Here is a 19,703-nt window from a genome sequence, read left to right on the forward strand (position 1 = left end):
ATTTCCTACATAAAACACGTGTCACATCCTGCAACCTGGTCATGTGGGGACACTATACATGGCTGCTATTGCCCACAAGCCATTTCAGCATATTGCGAGTCCACCTATTGCTCAATGATATGTCTTAGTGAAAGATTGTCTCCAGCTATAGCCAATTTCCAAGATTCAGTGAACTAATACCATGAAATGTTATCGTGTACAGTTAATATTTTTCCTAAAGGGGTATTTTGAGAGGGGTTTTTTTTAACTGTAAAGCTGTTGTATAAGGTTAAAGGGGTTTTTCCATTAAAGGGATTCTATCACTAGAATCCCTTTTTGAACTAAGAACACGTCGGAATAGCCTTAAGATAGGCTATTCTTCTCTTACCTCTATTATTCTGATCTGTGCCACTGTTCCGGTGTTATTTGCCGTATGCAAATGAGTCTTCAGAAAGCAAAGGAGGTGTCCCTTTTTGCTCAAAAAGCACAGGGGGGCGTCCCCTATGCGGTACAAAGACTCTCCAACGATGCCTCCATCTTCTTCTCCGACTGCCTCTTCGCTGCATCATCGGCCGTGCCTTCAGCCGAAAGAGCCGACTGCGCATGTTCTGTGGCCGAACAGACGCTCGTGTTAGAGGCTACAGGAAAATGGCCACTAGACCTGCACAGTCAGCTCTTTCGCCTGACATAGCGAAGAGGCAGCTGGGAGAAGAAGATGGAGACGTCGCTGGAGAGTCTTTGGACAGCACAGGGGACGCCCCCTGTGCTTTCTGAAGACTCATTTGCATAAAAAACTAAATAACACCGAAACGGCGGAACAGATCAGAATAATAAAGGTAGGAGAAGAATAGCCTTTCTTAAGGCTATTCCGACTTGTTCTTGGTTCAAAAAGGGATTCTAGTGATAGAATCCCTTTAATGGAACAACCCATTTAACCTGATATAACCTGAACAGATTTGCAGTAAAAAAAAACCCTCTCAAATAATAGGAAAAATATTAAATGTACATGATAGCATTTCATTATATCAATTCACTGAATCTTGGAAATCGGCTATAGCTGGAGACAATCCTTCATAAAGGCTATTACAATGTGTTCTTAGTTCAAAAAGGGATTCTAATGTTAGAATCCCTCTAAATACATTTAGAGATTAGGGGATAAGTGTCCGATTTCTGGGGTTATGACTGCCAAGTCCTCCAGCAATCAGGAGAACGGGAACGAAAGTCCCTCAGGCTCATCTGCAAATGTACTGCAGAATACCATATAGAATCTGTATGTCTCCATACCTGACCGTATCGCATCTTGTATACAAACTAGAGGTGGCCAACAGGGTAATAGACTCCTCTTTCAGTAGTACATTTTTTTCCAATAAACTTCTCCTTTCACTCTAATATTGCAATCTCTTACATATATCCTCATTACAGTCATACATAGAACGTTTCATTTGATTCCAATCTCACCTTCTTCTTTTCTCCCAGTGGGTGTAGAATGCTTCGTATACCTTCTGCAATCTCAGACACCTTCTAGTTTATAAGTTTCCCCCCAATGTCAGCTTTCTCAGCCTGAAAAATCAGCTGTCAGAACATCCCCTTATTAAAATATATTTACTATTTTCTCTGCTGACCCCTAGTGGAGAAAAGGAAATAAGCAACAATTTGTTACATTTTAGAAGTCAATGGGATGCCAATCCTTTATTTCTACTTTTATATTATATTTTTTTTTATTATTTGTATATAGTTTTTTGGTACTGTAGCAGAATCAATGAGTCATGTAACATTAAATGCACAGCAAGTTTTATCATTTCATAGCTATGGTACATATTCAAACAGTTTTACAGAACAGAGTGATTCAACAATAGTTCCTCTATACAGTAAACGTGCCCCTCTCCATGCACACAGTGTCCCATACTGTCAGTATACAGTAGTAGAGCCCCTGAACAGTTAAAGTTCCCCTTTATTGCCCTATACACAAAAGGAGCCCCACAGTTTCCCTAAAGAGTGATAGTACCCCTTACTGCCCTCCACCACCAGAATATGCTTCCTTAGTGCCCCTATACAGTTATAGTGTCCATATAGCCCTCCTAAACATTGATACTGCACCCTACCCCCCACAGCTACAGTGACACTAAGCAATAATAAAATAGAGACCTAGGAGACTCTGCTGCAGATTCAGCCTAAATTTGACAGACAGAAATGTGCTGCACGGATCTAGCATCACCTAGATCCCACAATGAAAAGGAAGGTGCTTAGGTTGTCCAGCAGAGCAGACTGGTACAATGTAGGGCATCATATTGCAGGAGCACTGTAATGCTAGGTTCACACCTTTCAGATTTCCGTACTTTGGATCTGCTTGGGGACCATGCCGGAACTCAGTTCTGGCATAATTGCAAAATGAATTTAAGTGTTCTGACATAAATATGTTTAAAGCGGAATGTACGGAACATAAAAAAAAAAAAAAAAAAAAAAAAAAAAAAACAGTTACTTACCTCTCCTGGCTCCAGAAGGCTTCAGGTCTACTTGGTGACATCCCAGACGTCACATGGGCCAGGGCTTGTGTCCTTATGTGTCACGATGCAGACCCCTGCTCACATGACATCCGGCATCCCATACATCATTGAAAGTGACTGATATCTGCAAGGAGTGCACCGGATCCAGGGAGAGGTAAGTAACAGTGTTTTTTGTATCCTCCCTGGGCGCTGGGTCTCCAATTATTATACTCTGGAGTCTGAAAAGACCCCAAAGAATAATAATTGTTCATGGGTGGTCCACAATGGGGGATAATACTGTGTGCAGGGGCCACTATGGGACATAATACTGTGTGCAGGGGCCACTATGGAGCATAATACTGTGTGCAGGGGCCACTATGGGGAATAATACTGTGTGCAGGGGCCACTATGGGACATAATACTGTGTGCAGGGGCCACTATGGGGCATAATACTGTGTGCAGGGGCCACTATGGGACATAATACTGTGTGCAGGGGCCACTATGGAGCATAATACTGTGTGCAGGGGCCACTATGGGGAATAATACTGTGTGCAGGGGCCACTATGGGGCATAATACTGTGTGCAGGGGCCACTATGGAGCATAATACTGTGTGCAGGGGCCACTATGGGGAATAATACTGTGTGCAGGGGCCACTATGGGACATAATACTGTGTGCAGGGGCCACTATGGGGCATAATACTGTGTGCAGGGGCCACTATGGAGCATAATACTGTGTGCAGGGGCCACTATGGGGCATAATACTGTGTGCAGGGGCCACTATGGGGCATAATACTGTGTGCAGGGGTGGGGCATAATACTGTGTGCAGGGGCCACTATGGGGCATAATACTGTGTGCAGGGGTGGGGCATAATACTGTGTGCAGGGGCCACTATGGGGCATAATACTGTGTGCAGGGGCCACTATGGGGCATAATACTGTGTGCAGGGGCCACTATGGGGCATAATACTGTGTGCAGAGGCCACTATGGGGCATAATACTGTGTGCAGGGGTCACAATGGGGCATAATACTGTGTGCAGGGACCACTATGGGACATAATACTGTGTGCAGGGGCCACTATGGGACATAATACTGTGTGCAGGGACCACTATGGGACATAATACTGTGTGCAGGGGTCACTATGGGACATAATACTGTGTGCAGGGGCCACTATGGGGCATAATACTGTGTGCAGGGGCTACTATGGGGCATAATACTGTGTGCAGGGTCCACAATGGGGCATAATAGTGTGTGCAGGGGCCACTATGGGGAATAATACTGTGTGCAGGGGCCACTATGGGGCATAATACTGTGTGCAGGGGCCACTATGGGGCATAATACTGTGTGCAGGGGTGGGGCATAATACTGTGTGCATGAGCCACTATGGAGCATAATAGTGTGTGCAGGGGCCACTATGGAGCATAATACTGTGTGCAGGGGTCACTATGGGGCATAATACTGTGTGCAGGGGCCACTATGGGGCATAATAGTGTGTGCAGCGGCAACTATGGGGCATACTACTGTGTGCAGAGGCCACTATGGGGCATAATAATGTGTGCAGGGGCCACTATGAATACCTCAAAACTTTTGAAGAACTGAAAAAGGGACAAGATGTGCGACGCTACGCGCGCTGCGGCACATTTAGCCCCGCCCACTTCTGTGTTGACTCCGCCCATTCTCATTAATTTTTCATGTGCCCTCACACAATATAATCCTCTTACAGTCACCCATAAATTATATGTTCCCCCTCTATCTCTCCCCCAGTTTCATATACACCCTTCATCTGCCCCCAGATTCATGTCCCCTCCATCTCTGCCCCCAGTTTCATGTCCCCTCCATCTCTGTCCCCAGATTCATGTCCCCCATCTCTGCCCCCAGATTCATGTCCCCTCCATCTCTGCCCCCAGATTCATGTCCCCCATCTCTGCCCCCAGATTCATGTCCCCTCCATCTCTGCCCCCAGTTTCATGTCCCCTCCATCTCTGTCCCCAGATTCATGCCCCCAGATTCATGTCCCCCCATCTCTGCCCCCAGATTCATGTCCCCTCCATCTCTGCCCCCAGATTCATGTCTCCACATCTCTGCCCCCAGATTCATGTCCTCTCCATCTCTGCCCCCAGTTTCATGTCCCCTCCATCTCTGTCCCCAGATTCATGTCCCCCATCTCTGCCCCCAGATTCATGTCCCCTCCATCTCTGCCCCCAGATTCATGTCCCCCATCTCTGCCCCCAGATTCATGTCCCCTCCATCTCTGTCCCCAGATTCATGTCTCCACATCTCTGCCCCCAGATTCATGTCCCTTCATCTCTGCCCCCAGATTCATGTCCCTTCATCTCTGCCCCCAGATTCATGCCCCCACATCTCTGCCCCCAGATTCATGTCCCTTCATCTCTGCCCCCAGATTCATGTCCCCTCCATCTCTGCCCCCAGATTCATGTCTCCACATCTCTGCCCCCAGATTCATGTCCTCTCCATCTCTGCCCCCAGATTCATGTCTCCACATCTCTGCCCCCAGATTCATGTCTCCACATCTCTGCCCCCAGATTCATGTCCCTCCATCTCTGCCCCCAGATTCATGTCCCCACATCTCTGCCCCCAGTGTCATGCCGTCCTCTCCTTCATCTGCCCCCAGTTTCACGTTCCACCTCAGTGTACACATTACACTTACCTTCTCCTCATTCCCCCGCCGCTCTCTGCGCGCCTCTCTCTCTCTCACTCGCACACAGTTGTAGACGCGATGTGACGTCATCACATCGCGTCTACACAGCCAGTAGGCGGCGTGCAGCGGCGAAGCAAGGAGCTGAACTGTGACAGCTCCTTGCTTTAGCCGCGTATGTTTTTTAACTCATATCTGTGTCCTCTTGATGCAGATCTGAGTTGAAATTGGGATATACCTCCCTCCAACCGGGACACGTCACCGGAATTGTGAATGTCCCGCGGAAATTGGGACGGTTGGGAGGTATGCACTATGGGACATAATACTGTGTGCAGGGTCCACAATGGGGCATAATACTGTGTGCAGGGACCACTATGGGACATAATACTGTGTGCAGGGGCCACTATGGGGCATAATACTGTGTGCAGGGGCTACTATGGGAAATAATACTGTGTGCAGGGGCCACTATGGAGCATAATACTGTGTGCAGGGACCACTATGGGGCATAATACTGTGTGCAGGGACCACTATGGGACATAATACTGTGTGCAGGGGCCACTATGGGACATAATACTGTGTGCAGGGGCCACTATGGGGCATAATACTGTGTGCAGGAGCCACTATGGGGGATAATACTGTGTGCAGGGTCCACAATAGGACATAATAGTGTGTGCAGGGGCCACTATGGGACATAATACTATGCGCAGGGGCCATTATGGAATGTAAATTATGCCCTGTAGTGGCCCCTGCACAAAGTATTATGACCCATAATAGTGTGTGCAGGAATGCGAGGGATTTGTCGGTCGGTCAGTCAGGATCTCTGGTGGGGAAAGTGAGGTGGGAGCGCTCCCCCTACAAAAATTTCCAATTTAAGCACTGGATGTTGTACTGTAGGACGTGCACACTTGCCCACTCTCCTATACCCTCCTGTAACTTCCCAGAAAGCAGCAGGTCGCTGACATTTTATGTTTGTGGGGTCAGGACGCTGTGCACATTGAGGCTCAATGCTGCATGACATAAATGAAGCTAAATAACCACAAAAAAATTAAACACGTCTGCAGGAAAAGGATATAGTTGTGTCAGAAAATCCTCTTTTCTCTCCAGTACGTTGGCAAGTATGAAGTTGTAGAGTGACATGCAAAATATTAGGGGATGTGGAGCTCTGAGGGTGTCGGGACACTAGGGCGGATAAAGGTTCCCAATGTATGACAGCAACTGATGCTGGATGGTAGATCTTGTGCGTCTTGGTGCTAAAAATAAAAAAAAATTAAAAAGTTTTTAAAAATAAACATTCTATTTACCCCTTTCCCTAAAATACATAGAAAATAAATAACAAAAATACTCAGCACAGCTAGACAAATGTTTATACAAGCAGAAGAATGAAGAATAGATGCAGAGTGAAGACTGATGAAAATGGCTGCCAATACTGGTGCACATTAACCAGCCTTATAGCTACTGTGTGATAGCCGCACGTATATAAAGAATATGATACTGTAGCTGTATACTACTAGTGAGGTCAGATACAGCCTGTAGTGCGCATGTATGGACAGCAGGTGGCAGTAGAGCAGGTGCCGCTGAGGAAATGAGCATGCGTGAGATACGGCTGTACTTCCGGTGCCGCTGGTGACGTGTGGTGGAGAAGGTCAGTGACTGTACGTGAGGGCTACACTGGAGGTCACACGGTATTAGGCGAGGTGTTGTACTGCTCATTACCTGAGTTCCCTGAGTGTGCTGGGACTTGTAGTTTTCATTGGTCGCCTATCCCTGCGCTGGTGCTGCGGCGTCTCCTGCCCAAGGTAATAAATATACTATACACGTGACTGCGCCACCTGGCGGACACCGGCAAACGTGATAGGACGCGGCATTGTCTACAACCTCTCTCCGGGAACTACAACTCCCAGCAGATACAGGCTGTCGGGTTATGCTGTGAGTTGTAGTTTCAATACAGGTTTGGGGGTCACGTGAGGAATCTGTGCTTTATAATTGCTGGATTGTAATCTAGTGCAGATCCCATACAAGGCAATGGAGACCTCTGCGGTTGTGTTACACTAGTGAGTGATGTCCTAGGGGTGCGATGTAGTACTGTGCTGTCACGTGGGATGTCCTGGGGGTACAGTGTAGTACTGTGCAGTCACGTGGGAGGTCCTGGGGGTACAGTGTAGTACTGTGCTGTCACGTGGGAGGTCCTGGGGGTACGGTGTAGTACTGTGCAGTCACGTGGGAGGTCCTGGGGGTACGGTGTAGTACTGTGCAGTCACATGGGAGGTCCTGGGTGTACGGTGTAGTACTGTGCTGTCACGTGGGAGGTCCTGGGGGTACGGTGTAGTACTGTGCTGTCACGTGGGAGGTCCTGGGGGTACGGTGTAGTACTGTGCGGTCACGTGGGAGGTCCTGGGGGTACGGTGTAGTACTGTGCGGTCACGTGGGAGGTCCTGGGGGTACGGTGTAGTACTGTGCGGTCACGTGGGAGGTCCTGGGGGTACGGTGTAGTACTGTGCGGTCACGTGGGAGGTCCTGGGGGTACGGTGTAGTACTGTGCGGTCACGTGGGAGGTCCTGGGGGTACGGTGTAGTACTGTGCGGTCACGTGGGAGGTCCTGGGGGTACGGTGTAGTACTGTGCGGTCACGTGGGAGGTCCTGGGGGTACGGTGTAGTACTGTGCGGTCACGTGGGAGGTCCTGGGGGTACGGTGTAGTACTGTGCGGTCACGTGGGAGGTCCTGGGGGTACGGTGTAGTACTGTGCGGTCACGTGGGAGGTCCTGGGGGTACGGTGTAGTACTGTGCGGTCACGTGGGAGGTCCTGGGGGTACGGTGTAGTACTGTGCGGTCACGTGGGAGGTCCTGGGGGTACGGTGTAGTACTGTGCTGTCACGTGGGAGGTCCTGGGGGTACGGTGTAGTACTGTGCTGTCACGTGGGAGGTCCTGGGGGTACGGTGTAGTACTGTGCTGTCACGTGGGAGGTCCTGGGGGTACGGTGTAGTACTGTGCGGTTGTGGGAGGTCCTGGGGGTACGGTGTAGTACTGTGCAGTCACGTGGGAGGTCCTGGGTGTACGGTGTAGTACTGTGCTGTCACGTGGGAGGTCCTGGGGGTACGGTGTAGTACTGTGCTGTCACGTGGGAGGTCCTGGGGGTACGATGTAGTACTGTGCGGTCACGTGGGAGGTCCTGGGGATACAGTGTAGTACTGTGCGGTCACGTGGGAGGTCCTGGGGGTACGGTGTAGTACTGTGCTGTCACGTGGGAGGTCCTGGGGGTACGGTGTAGTACTGTGCTGTCACGTGGGAGGTCCTGGGGGTACGGTGTAGTACTGTGCTGTCACGTGGGAGGTCCTAGGGGTACGGTGTAGTACTGTGCTGTCACGTGGGAGGTCCTGGGGGTACGGTGTAGTACTGTGCGGTCACGTGGGAGGTCCTGGGGGTACGGTGTAGTACTGTGTTGTCACGTGGGAGGTCCTGGGGGTACGGTGTAGTACTGTGCGGGCACGTGGGATGTCCTGGGGGTACGGTGTAGTACTGTGCGGTCACATGGGAGGTCCTGGGTGTACGGTGTAGTACTGTGCGGTTGTGGGAGGTCCTGGGGGTACAGTGTAGTACTGTGTGGTCACGTGGGATGTCCTGGGGGTACAGTGTAGTACTGTGCGGTCACATGGGAGGTCCTGGGTGTACGGTGTAGTACTGTGCGGTTGTGGGAGGTCCTGGGGGTACGGTGTAGTACTGTGCGGTTGTGGGAGGTCCTGGGGGTACAGTGTAGTACTGTGCCCACCGTGCACGATAGATAAGTTTAACATATTCTTCTTTAGGGTTTTACTTTAAAACGGGGGGGGGGGTTAGTTTAGTGGTGCCTGAATAGCCTACTCACACATATGTGGGGCTCTATCAGCATCATTTTGCTGATAGAGCCCCTTTAATTTCAGTGGGAGTCTGGAGCAGATCTGGCAAGTTTTTCTGCTGGAGGAAAAAAAGAAGTGCAACGATGCTACCTTCAGGCATTGCAAACACCATTTTTTTGTTGCCTTCCATTAATTTCAATGGGTTTGCAAGGCAGAATCTTCCTGATGAGGGGTCATGACATTTTTTTCCCTCTAGCTGGAAAAAATAAATACATTTAGCTAGAGATAAAAAAAAATATATAAAAAATCTGCTTTGGAAATTAATGGGAGGTGTTTTTATGGTGCATTTTGCCTAAAAAATCTGTCTGCAAAAACATTTACCCTTAGACTTCAGGTACCCGTTCAGAATGCCCATGAAGAAAATCTGCAAGTTTATGCAAAGAAATCTACAAAGAAAACCTGCACCTAATCTTACAGATTTTCAAACATGTACATGAATTGGAAAAAAAAATTCAGATAAGCCGAAAATCGTTGGTGAGAAAAGTCCAGCACAGAGGACTTCTCTCTCTTCACATGGGTGACCATTGTTTTAGCGGGCAGGGGGGCTCTTTGCCGTTCGTGTTCCCCCACTGACCTGAACAACAGAGACCCCGTCGCCAGTCTGAACCTAGCCTGTAACTCACAATAAGACATTGTCATGCTGCGGATTTCGAAATCTGTCAAAATCTTTGAGAAAAAAAAATCTGCACCTTGTACATTACAATTTTCAAAATGTCACTGACTTAAATGGCGCTGTATCACATCATCGATTTTTCCATATATAATCCTGAATAGAGATGAGCGAGAACTGTTCGGATCAGCCGATCCGAACAGCACGCTCGCATAGAAATGAATGGACGTAGCCGGCACGCAGGGGGTTAAGCGGCCGGCCGCCATCAAAGCGGAAGTACCAGGTGCATCCATTCATTTCTATGGAGCGTGCTGTTCGGATCGGCTGATCCCAACAGTACTCGCTTATCTCTAATCCTGAACATGTGGATTATAGACTCTTCTATTGGTTGGAGAGAGTAAAGCTAGCCATACACATGAGATATCTGTCTGCAGATCATTGGCAGATTCAGTTTATTTAATGTTAATCTCATGTATATGACGCCACAGACATCAGATTCTCGGCAGATTTCACCAAATTTACCTAAAGCTGCCAAAGGTCTACAAATAAGTGTCTTATTACTTCTTTTGCTTGTGTGTCATATTGTGCACCAGCAACTGATCTGGAGGCCTGAGAAGGTAGAGCAGTCCTCTGTACTGCCTCCTACTGGTTATATCCTCCTATAGTAACAATGTGTGTGCTGATTCACTTCCCATTTGTGGTTTTGGGGAATGATTCTTGCATTTTGCACTAACAGATCTTGGATTCTTTGTACATAACATTGGAGTATGCTATTGTAGGTGCCTGTACAGTTTTATTTATTCCAACTTAGACTATGTCCAGCCCTGGGTAAAGAGATGTCGGGATCAGCACATTTATGACCTTCCCTTGAAGCAGGTCATCAGTATGTAATGGGTGGGGGTCACCTCCGCTAGGTGCCCCAGTGCTTGTGTGACTGCTGCGGCCTATTCAGCATCTGCATTGGTCCATGTACGTGCATGCTGGACGTATTTAGCATCCCATTTACTGCTTCTAGGTAAGGCTGGGTTCATCTGCGTCGGAGTCTCCGTTTGGCATCACGGTGACCGCTGAAAGTCGCCAGATGAAAAACTCCAGCAAGTCTGACTTTTACATCTGGCAGCTTCAGTTTTAAAGAGTAGACACCCAACAGATCCCATTATAGTCAATGGTGTCCACTGTTTTTGCGGTCCAATGAACCAGAACAACGAACACAGCGACAAAGATGTGAATATAGCATAAATGACATACAAATGTCGCAGTGCTGTGACCCCTTTAAACAGCTGAATGGCAGGGGTGCGGGAAGTTGTTCTCTAATGCCACCATCATTTCCTGGCCATTTTCAAGACGTCTGCTTTCAGTCATTGAATAGGTTATGTTAGAATCACGTGTGTGTTCGGCTCACAGACAGTAGCAAACCCTGCACCTGTGTGTCCATCACATGGCCAGGACAGATTCTCGTATACAGTGACTACAAGCAGACCTCTTGGAAGCCATGAGGGACTGATATATAATGTATATGAGATGTCGGTAAGTTTGATTTATCAGAGTAATACATTTATTATTTATTGCCATGGTCTCGTGGACAGCGGCGTTGGCCTCCACGTCTATCCTGCAGTCTGGCTGCTATTGTCTCTGTAGTCTGAGAATGTAATGAGCTGACTTGTGTCTTCTGTCCCTACAGCGATGAGCCACAATGATCAGACACAGCAACCTCCAGAAACAAGTCCTCAGTCTATACAAACAGTTTTTACGAGCTGGAAAGGACAAACCTGGTTTCCTGCCCCGAATCCAGCATGAATTTAGGAAAAATGCCAAAATCGCCAGGACAGACATCATGCACATAGAATATCTCCTGCGCCGTGGCCGGAGACAGCTGGATCAGCTGAAGGATGTTAACACCAAACAGCTCGGAGCCTTCATCAACACCCCCAACATGGCAGATAACACTCCCCCAACATCATAGCGTGAAGGAGCAGCCAATAGCTGACGTATCTACTATATACTGTACTTGTTTGGTGGGTACATACATGTGAGCATCTCTACCTAGTTATCCATACAGCAGGTCATGTTATAGGGAATTTGTCACCAGGTTCAGGCTCTGAGTTGACACTATCAGTTCAATGAGGGGTTAATTTCTTGGCTTTAATGACAAAATCTGCACACACCCGGAGCCTCCTGAGAGGAGTAGCAGAACTCATTCGCTGCCGGGTAAACTGCAACTGAAATTGAACGTTTGAGACCCCAGAAAGTGATCTAGGGGGCCCAAATTTAGTCATGGGTTCATTTTATTATGGGAGTTAACATTGATGGTCTATTCTAAGGATTAGAATATGAGATTGGTGGGGGTCCGACACCTGACACTCTCACTGACCAGCTGCTGTGGTGACCAGATTTGCACAGTGCTAGAAGCAGACAGCTCCATACACTGTGTAGCGCTCATGCCATGGTATTGCAGCTCAGGGCCCTGGCACAACCAACACACAGTGTACCGTGCAGCCTGCTTCATGCCCATCAATATCACCACTTGGATAACCAACTTTAGGCTAAAGCCCTGGAAAACAAGCTGGACAAACCCTTTTAAGCCGGGGGTCCCGACACGGTTTGGGATATCCCAATATGTCAATTATACCTATTGAAATTCCGGTGGTCTCCCTATAAGTATAGTGGAAGCAGAAAGTTGGCATATGAAAAACTGCTATGCATTGCCCCTGCATTTTTTTTTTACATTTTTTATCACAACACTTTTTGTTTTTTTTTGTTTTTTTGCTGTAGCCCGTTACTTGAGGCCTTAGCCTGAGATGCTGCTTGGAGGTATGAGAAGGTGGAGCAGTCCCCTGTACTGCCTCCTACTGGTTAGATCCTCCTATAGTAACAATGCATGTGCTTATTCACTCCCCATTTATGTTGGGAAATGACTTTCATCTTTGCATTGACATTACGGATTTCCCATCAGCCAAGCAAACTTCTATGACAAATGTAAACTTGAATAGAGAAAGCTTTAGCCATGTGCAGGCACCTCTTCCTGTCGCCCCCCCTTCAATATTAAGAGCGACTTTCCCATAGATAAAATCATTCCCCTTACAAATAGCGTTCACATACCTGCTGACGTGTTCTCCGACCACTTTGTGGCGCAGCAACATGTGAATGGAGTGTGTATGTACTTGTATTTGTGCAATTGGTCTGTGTGTAGTGGAGGAAGATCATATTGGGAACCCCTGTAGTGACGGACTCCAATGTGAGCAGATGTGTTGTATACAGTGCTAAGGAATATAGTGGTACTATGAATAATATGAGGGTGAATAAATGATGGTTAGACTACATATAAGTTTTATAACTGGTCTGTTTTACATCCCTAGGACATTGGTGAGGTGAGACAATGTGCCAGAAACCCATCAGAAGCTTCTTCTAAGTCACCCTACAACCAGGATCAGTACAGAAAGATGGTGGAGATGTCTGACACAAGTGACATGGATAGCTTCTGCACAATGGATGGACAAGGCAGACGTGACCAGACTATGAGTGATGAGGCCTTTGTTTAAATTGAGGAATTTCATATGAATTTACTACCGTATATAAGATTTTATTGTATCTAGTTACTAAACTGTATATATAGAGCTAATTTATGTTGTATTAGTTACATTTTGTGTGCGATGCCAAGCACAAGGCCTGTAAAATGCTAATGTAAAGTCAAAAATCTTTATAACCCATTGAAATGTATCATGTAAGATAATCATGTGGCATAAAAGCTGACATGGTGGTGCCATTTTGTACAATACAAATCCTAAATCTTTAGTCTTTGGGTGTGCAGGTGGTATAAAGTGATTCCTGGAATTCTTGTTACCTGTAGTCACCACTTGGGGGAGCTTAATGGCATGATGGCGATTAGTTTCTGGGCCAAATCCTGACTGATAACTACCCATTTTTGTGTGAGATGGAGATTATCACAGACTTGTGTCTTTGTTTGTCCACCCACTTTTTGAGAATTGACTAATGTTCTCATTTAGGGTGAGTTCACACGGAGTAAAGTGCCGCGTGATGTGGCACGTATACACCGCGTGAACTTTTGTGGGCCGTTCATGCTCCCATTGATTTCAATGGGAGCTGGGATCGTATACGTGGCACTATTTTGCGGCCGCAAAATAGCGCCGCGTATACGATCCACGCTCCCATTGAAATCAATGGGAACGTGAACGGCCCGCAAAAGCTCACGAGGCGTACATATGCCACATCACGCGGCACTTTACTCCGTGTGAACTCACCCTTTAAAGTGAGATTTGGAGCGTTTCCTGGCCATGGACCTTATTGTTCTTCCGTCAAGGTCAGACCCACCTTCTGCAGGTAGTACAGGGACTGATGGGGGGGTAAAGTTGTCTCTGATAAAGCCCCTTCAGAATGTTTGTGACATCTGTAAGATTGTCCTGAGTCCTGGGTTACACGGATAGTAAAGCATCCTGAAACCATTCACGTGTGGGGTTACTTTCCATCCATGGCAGCAGCTCCCTCATGATTTTGCCTAACACTGCCATGTATAAAGAATGGCATCTAAACAAGGGAAACTTCTAAGGCTCCATTCCCATGGAGTAACACGATGCTCATTCTGACACGTAAACACATGCCAGAGTGAGGTGCTTCAAAACAGATCCCATTGACTTCAATGGGTGCCGGCTTACGCGCGCTACACATTGAAATCAATGGGTTACAAAGCCTCCCATTGATTTCAATGTGTAGCACACGTAAGCCGGCACCCATTGAAGTAAATGGGATCTGTTTTGAAGTGGCTCATTCTGACACGTGTTTATGTGTCAGAATGAGCGGCACGTTACTCCGTGGGAACGGAGCCTTAAAACCTTTTTAGGTGATGAGTAATGCCTTTTCCACCATGATGGAGCCACCATGTCACAGGGCAGCCTGTAATACATGTGGCAGAATTTTGTAATTCATTATATTAGTGTTTTAATATTTTCAGTTAAAAAATATTAAAATTAAAATCACCACCCCTTTCCCTAGAACACATAACAGTATAAAAAAATAAAGTGAACAAATACAAATGAAGTATACAAAACAGAAAAAATATATAGTTCCGCTCACCTTACTCCTCCGGCAACTCTCCGATTCAATAAAATTTAACTTTTGATTAATACATCATAAAATGACAAAAATGATGTGTAACATAGAACCCCCATAAAACCGCAGATGCGTTTCAGAACCATTGTTCCTTCCTCAGAGCGTATTTCTACTGTTCTAAGCTGAGTTTATATCTGTTACTAGTTCTTACGTAACTTCTGTTGTCTAATTATTTTCAGCTTTTCATTAGAAGCTTATTTTTCCACCTGATGCTTCAACGTTTGTGAATTCCTTTTTCATTTGAATTAATATAAATACGATCTATATTTTCTGATTGGCTTTTGCATGATAAACTTGTTATTACTAAATAAAGTGTTTCATAATAAATCTCATATTTCTTGTTTTATTTCTATAATTTCTGTTTGTGATCCTAAGACACTATTCTCATTGAGTGCATTTTTTGTTTTATAATAAACATATTGCACATAGTCTTTGTACAATCTTAAATAAGTAATTCCTTAAGAGCAGTCTTTCTCAAAGTGGGCGATAACGCCCCCTTGTGGGCGCTGGAGGCCTATAGGGGGGCAGTAAAGGGCACAGAGAAGATTGGGGGGCGTTGAAGCGGTTTAGGGGGGCGATGGCTAATTTAAAGGGGTGGTATCATAACAATGATTCTATCTATACTGCTTGTTAATGTGGATTTAAGACTTTTCCTAAATACACTGCTTCAGCAAAACTGCTTTGTCCACTATCTTACTTTATTCACTTCATTATGGACACTAGCCCCTGGCCCCCTGCTCATTGCTGAGGGATCCACATGATGTAGCTCCTTGCTGTGTGGGGGGAGAGAGGGGGGGGCTGAGTGTATGGAGCCAGCCTGTGTCTGCACCACACATACACATCACATACACATTACCTAGCTCCCTGCTGTGAGATAGAGGGAAGGGGGGGTGGAATATATTACTGCTTTCTTATATAAAGCAGTCTAAATCCTACTGGGCTAAAGGACCTGGTCTCTCTGTTCACTAGGATAAAGCTTTATTATATAGAGCAGGCTGCTAGTGGGCAGAGGAGCCAGGTCCTTTAGGAAACTCCGTACAAGGTAAATCCAAGTCTTATTTTCACATGACACACATAATTTAATTAACATAATGACTGCGATTGTGATTCTTAAGCTGTAGTAAAGTAAAAAAATTTGGGGTGGCGCTAGAAAATAATTAATTCTCGAAGTGGGCGGTAGACAAAATAAGTTTGAGAACCTCTGCTTTAGAGTTTAACTATGAAAATTTTTCTGTAGACACCTAGTTCAAGGATCTGGGAGGGGGAGGTCCTTTAGTGCTACTGCTCTGTGATTGGCTTGTCATGAGGTCATGTGACTGTGATGTCATCAAAGGTCCTGTAGCCACTGGTATGTAACATCTGCAGATAAGGTTGAGTCTAAATCAGCGGTTCTCAACCTGTGGGTCGCGACCCCGGCGGGGGTCGAATGACCAAAACACAGGGGTCGCCTAAAGCCATCGGAAAATACATATTTCCGGTGGCTTTAGCTGCTGAGAAGCCACGCTGCCTTTGCAGCAGGGTAGATCCTAGTGGGGTGAAGGACCTGTGATGACGTCATGACCATGTGATCGGGCTCTGGTGTGGGCGGAGCTATTCAGTACAGTGCCGAGTTACACAGAAAGGGAAGGCTGCAGTGAGTGGAGACTGGAAGGTAAGATGGAGGGAGGAGACAGCAAGTGTAAGCAAGGGGTGGGAAGGGGATGCAAGCAGTGTGTGAGTATGATAGGAGGGGATGCAGGCTGTGTGTGAGCAAGATGGGGGTGTTTCAGGCTGTGTGCCAGCATAATAGTGAGGTTCAGGCTGTGTGTGAGCAAGATGGGGGACATGATTCTGAGGGCAGAGATGGGGGGGGGACATGAATCTGGGGACAGAGATAGAGGGACATGAATCTGGGAGCAGAGATGGAGGGAACATGAAACGGGGCAGATGAAGAGGTTATATGAAACTGGGGGAGAGATAGAGGGGGGACATATAATTTACGGGTAACTAGGAAGATTATACTGTGTGGGAGCACAGGAAAAATGAATGAGAATGGGCGGAGTCAACATAAAAGTGGGCGGAGCCAAATATGTTGCGGCGCGCTCTGCACTCCACACATTTTATCCCTCTTTCTACTTTTCAAAAGTTGGGAGGTATGGGTTGCAGCAAAATTAAGGCCCGTTCACACATGCACAGAGGGGGCAGATTATGGTGCGAAATCCACGTCATAATCTGCCCTCTCACAATGGAGGTCTATTTAGACCGCCAGGCTTGTTTTTTGCGTGAGCGGCATGCTGACGCTCACGGGAAAAAAAAGCGGGCTGCCCTTTCTTCAGGTGGATTCCACAGCTCGGTGACCCGTGGTGTCCGCCTGGCGGTAGCAACCTCCCCGAGTCGTCCCATTAATTTGAGACGACTCCGGGAGGGAAACCGTGACAGTCGTGGCAAGCGTGTTTTGACCCGAGAGTGACGCGTCACTCTCGGTGCCTAAATCCACTATTAATCCGCTATACCGCCCCCTGTGTGAACTTGCCCTTACAGTTATGAAGTAGCCACCAAAATTATTTTTTGGTTTGGGGTCACCGCAACATGAGGAACTGTATTGCGGGGTCACGGCATTAGAAAGGTTGAGAACCACTGGTCTAAATCCTAGTAGCTCCGCCCACACCAGAGTCCGATCATATGGTCATGACGTCATCAGAGGTCCTTTAGCCCACTAGGATTTAGCATCTACCCTGCAGATGAGTGGCCAGGATTCATTGTGTCTTATGGAAGATGTCTGTTGTATGGAGTAGAGGAAGCTACAGTAACGTGACACACCCAGGGACCTTCCTTTAGTTACTCTGCCTAGTAATGTCAGGTATTTGGGGTTATTCATTTAGTTTCAGTAACTTCATGTTTTGAAGTGCCTCACTCTGACACGTGTTTTCATGTCTAAATGAGGAGCGCATTACTCCATGAGAACGGAGCCTCAGTGTTTATTTGAGGTAGAACAAGGCAAATTCTATAGATACCGGAGGAGCAGTTCTGAGGGCCGTTCACACAGAGTATGGGAGCCTTCAAACGGAGTAAACCCGCGTGTATTTTTGCAAAATACACGTGTAAAAATACACATGTAAAAATAAGACTCTCTTTGACTTCAATGATATTTTTACACGTGTATTTTGCAAAAATACACGCGCGTTTACTCTGTGTGAAGGCTCCCGGGGCCTGTTCACACGGAGTAAACGCGTGTGTATTTTGGCAAAATACACGTGTATAAAATACACATGTAAAAATAAGACTCCCATTGACTTCAATGACATTTTTACACGTGTAAAAAAAAACACATCAAAGTACACGTCAAAATACACGTGTAAAATGACATTGAATTCAATGGGAGTTTTATTTTTACATGTGTATTTTTTACACGTGTATTTTGCAAAAATACACGCCTGTTTTAGCATCCACTGAGGACCGAGGTTGAGCTGGTTGATGGTACTTTCGAGGTAGTTGTTACAATTCCCAAACTGCAGAGTGTAGATTCTCAGGGGTAGCCCTGTGTGATCTGGGCCTGTAGTCAGGGTCATAGCTATGAGGTCCATATAACAATTCCCTCACATATTGATCTTCCACACTTCAAACTACACAAGGTGAGCAGGGATAAATCCCATCTCCTGACTGCAGAGCGAGACACATTACTGTCTCTCAGATGGTATCTTCCAATTCGGGGCTCAGTCTATTAGATTCCACTATGTACATGAGAAGGTGACAGGCAAAGTACTGGAGTCATGGTATATCTCTCCCTAGTTTCTGACCTATGCTTGGTCCAGGGCGGGTCTGAAATAGGTTTCAGCCCAGATGTGGGTCCTGGGCTCGTTACTGGCCCATAAAAGGCTGCAGAGCCTGCACTTCACGGCAGATCCTGGCAGTGAGAAGAGACACCTGGGTCTGTCCTGGAGAGCTGAAACTGGAGACCAAACTGGAACGTAATGTTTTGTTTCAACGTGTGGCTGGAAGTAAGACACACGTATAGTTAGCCTGATTCTGTATTAGTTAGAGCTCAGACGAGCAGGAATTTTGTTTTGCCTTTTGCCATTAAAGGGGTACTCCCACGTCGCATACTCACCAGTCTTCGTTCCTCTAAAATCTTCTGTCTTCCGGCTTTGTTTCGTCATTGGTGGGCGGGGTCACATATGCAAAGCCAAGTGGCGAGATGCCGCCAGCCCTGCGTGCGCGCTCATACACCAGTCTACCCTTCACAATGCAAATACAGACCCGACACCCTGCGGGTCTGTATTCGCATTGTGAAGGTTAGACTGGTGTATGAGCTTGCACGCAGGGCTGGCGGCATCTCGCCGCTTGGCTTTGCATATGTGACCCCGGAGCGGAACAGCATCGCTTCTGCCGCTGCTGTCTTCATGCAGGGCAGAAGCATAGCGATGTACCTGTGCTGGCGTCTAACAGTCCCCAGCATCCGCCTATTACAGCGGATGCCGGGGAGTTAGACGCCGGCACAGGTGAAGCCAGCAACATCGCTATGCTTCTGCCCTGCATGAAGCCAGCAGCGGCAGAAGCGATGCTGTTATTCCGCTCCGGAATAACAGCATTTCTTCTGCTGCTGATGGCTTCATGCAGGGCAGAAGCATAGAGATGTTGCTGGCTTCACCTGTGCCGGCGTCTAACCCTGTATTGGCGGCCCCTTCGCCCCTTCTGGAAGAAGGCTTTGTAGCCGAAACGTGCGTAGGGGCCTGGTGTGTGGGCTGGTCAGCATACATGCATGCTGTATCTATGGGTATGTAGAAAAACTTTTCAGCTATTATGTTTCCTGCTCCATGCAGTTTATCCCTTACTGGTGTTTTGATTGACCATATGCATTTGCTTTGTGACTATTCTATCCTTGCTGGCTGGACTAGCCAGCTATGAGTATATAGATATGACTGTGGATACATCTGATATCTGACATATTCTATACAAATTGGATTGTCCCTTTTTGCACTAG

At 47.0% G+C, this 19,703-nt stretch overlaps 1 protein-coding gene and 2 non-coding genes across 7 annotated transcripts; all 3 read left to right on the top strand.

Annotated features, from left to right (window-relative positions):
- The first annotated feature begins 6,686 nt into the window (after positions 1-6,686).
- On the top strand, positions 6,687-15,024 carry SDHAF1 (succinate dehydrogenase complex assembly factor 1). Of its 5 annotated transcripts, none has more exons than XM_075270395.1 (3): positions 6,687-6,759; positions 11,301-11,648; positions 12,976-15,024. In XM_075270395.1, the coding sequence occupies exon 2, from the start codon at positions 11,313-11,315 to the stop codon at positions 11,580-11,582; it is 270 nt and encodes an 89-aa protein (XP_075126496.1). In that variant the 5' UTR covers positions 6,687-6,759; positions 11,301-11,312; the 3' UTR covers positions 11,583-11,648; positions 12,976-15,024. The 5 variants fall into 5 exon arrangements, with proteins under 5 accessions (XP_075126496.1, XP_075126462.1, XP_075126479.1 ...); XM_075270361.1 differs by having other exon boundaries at positions 11,301-11,634; XM_075270378.1 differs by having other exon boundaries at positions 6,743-6,769; positions 11,301-11,634.
- LOC142191012 (small nucleolar RNA SNORA47) lies at positions 10,222-10,345 on the top strand. Its single transcript, XR_012714631.1, has one exon. It is a non-coding gene; the product is annotated as a small nucleolar RNA SNORA47 (small nucleolar RNA).
- Positions 12,426-12,521, top strand: LOC142191013 (small nucleolar RNA SNORA47). Its single transcript, XR_012714632.1, has one exon. It is a non-coding gene; the product is annotated as a small nucleolar RNA SNORA47 (small nucleolar RNA).
- Positions 15,025-19,703: the final 4,679 nt, after the last annotated feature.

Source organism: Leptodactylus fuscus, chromosome 1 (genome assembly GCF_031893055.1).
Source record: "Leptodactylus fuscus isolate aLepFus1 chromosome 1, aLepFus1.hap2, whole genome shotgun sequence".
Lineage (NCBI taxonomy): Eukaryota > Metazoa > Chordata > Amphibia > Anura > Leptodactylidae > Leptodactylus > Leptodactylus fuscus.

Excerpts from the sequence above, each read along its gene's own strand:
- SDHAF1 (XM_075270395.1), top strand. The coding sequence starts at position 11,313 with ATGATCAGACACAGCAACCTCCAGAAACAAGTCCTCAGTCTATACAAA.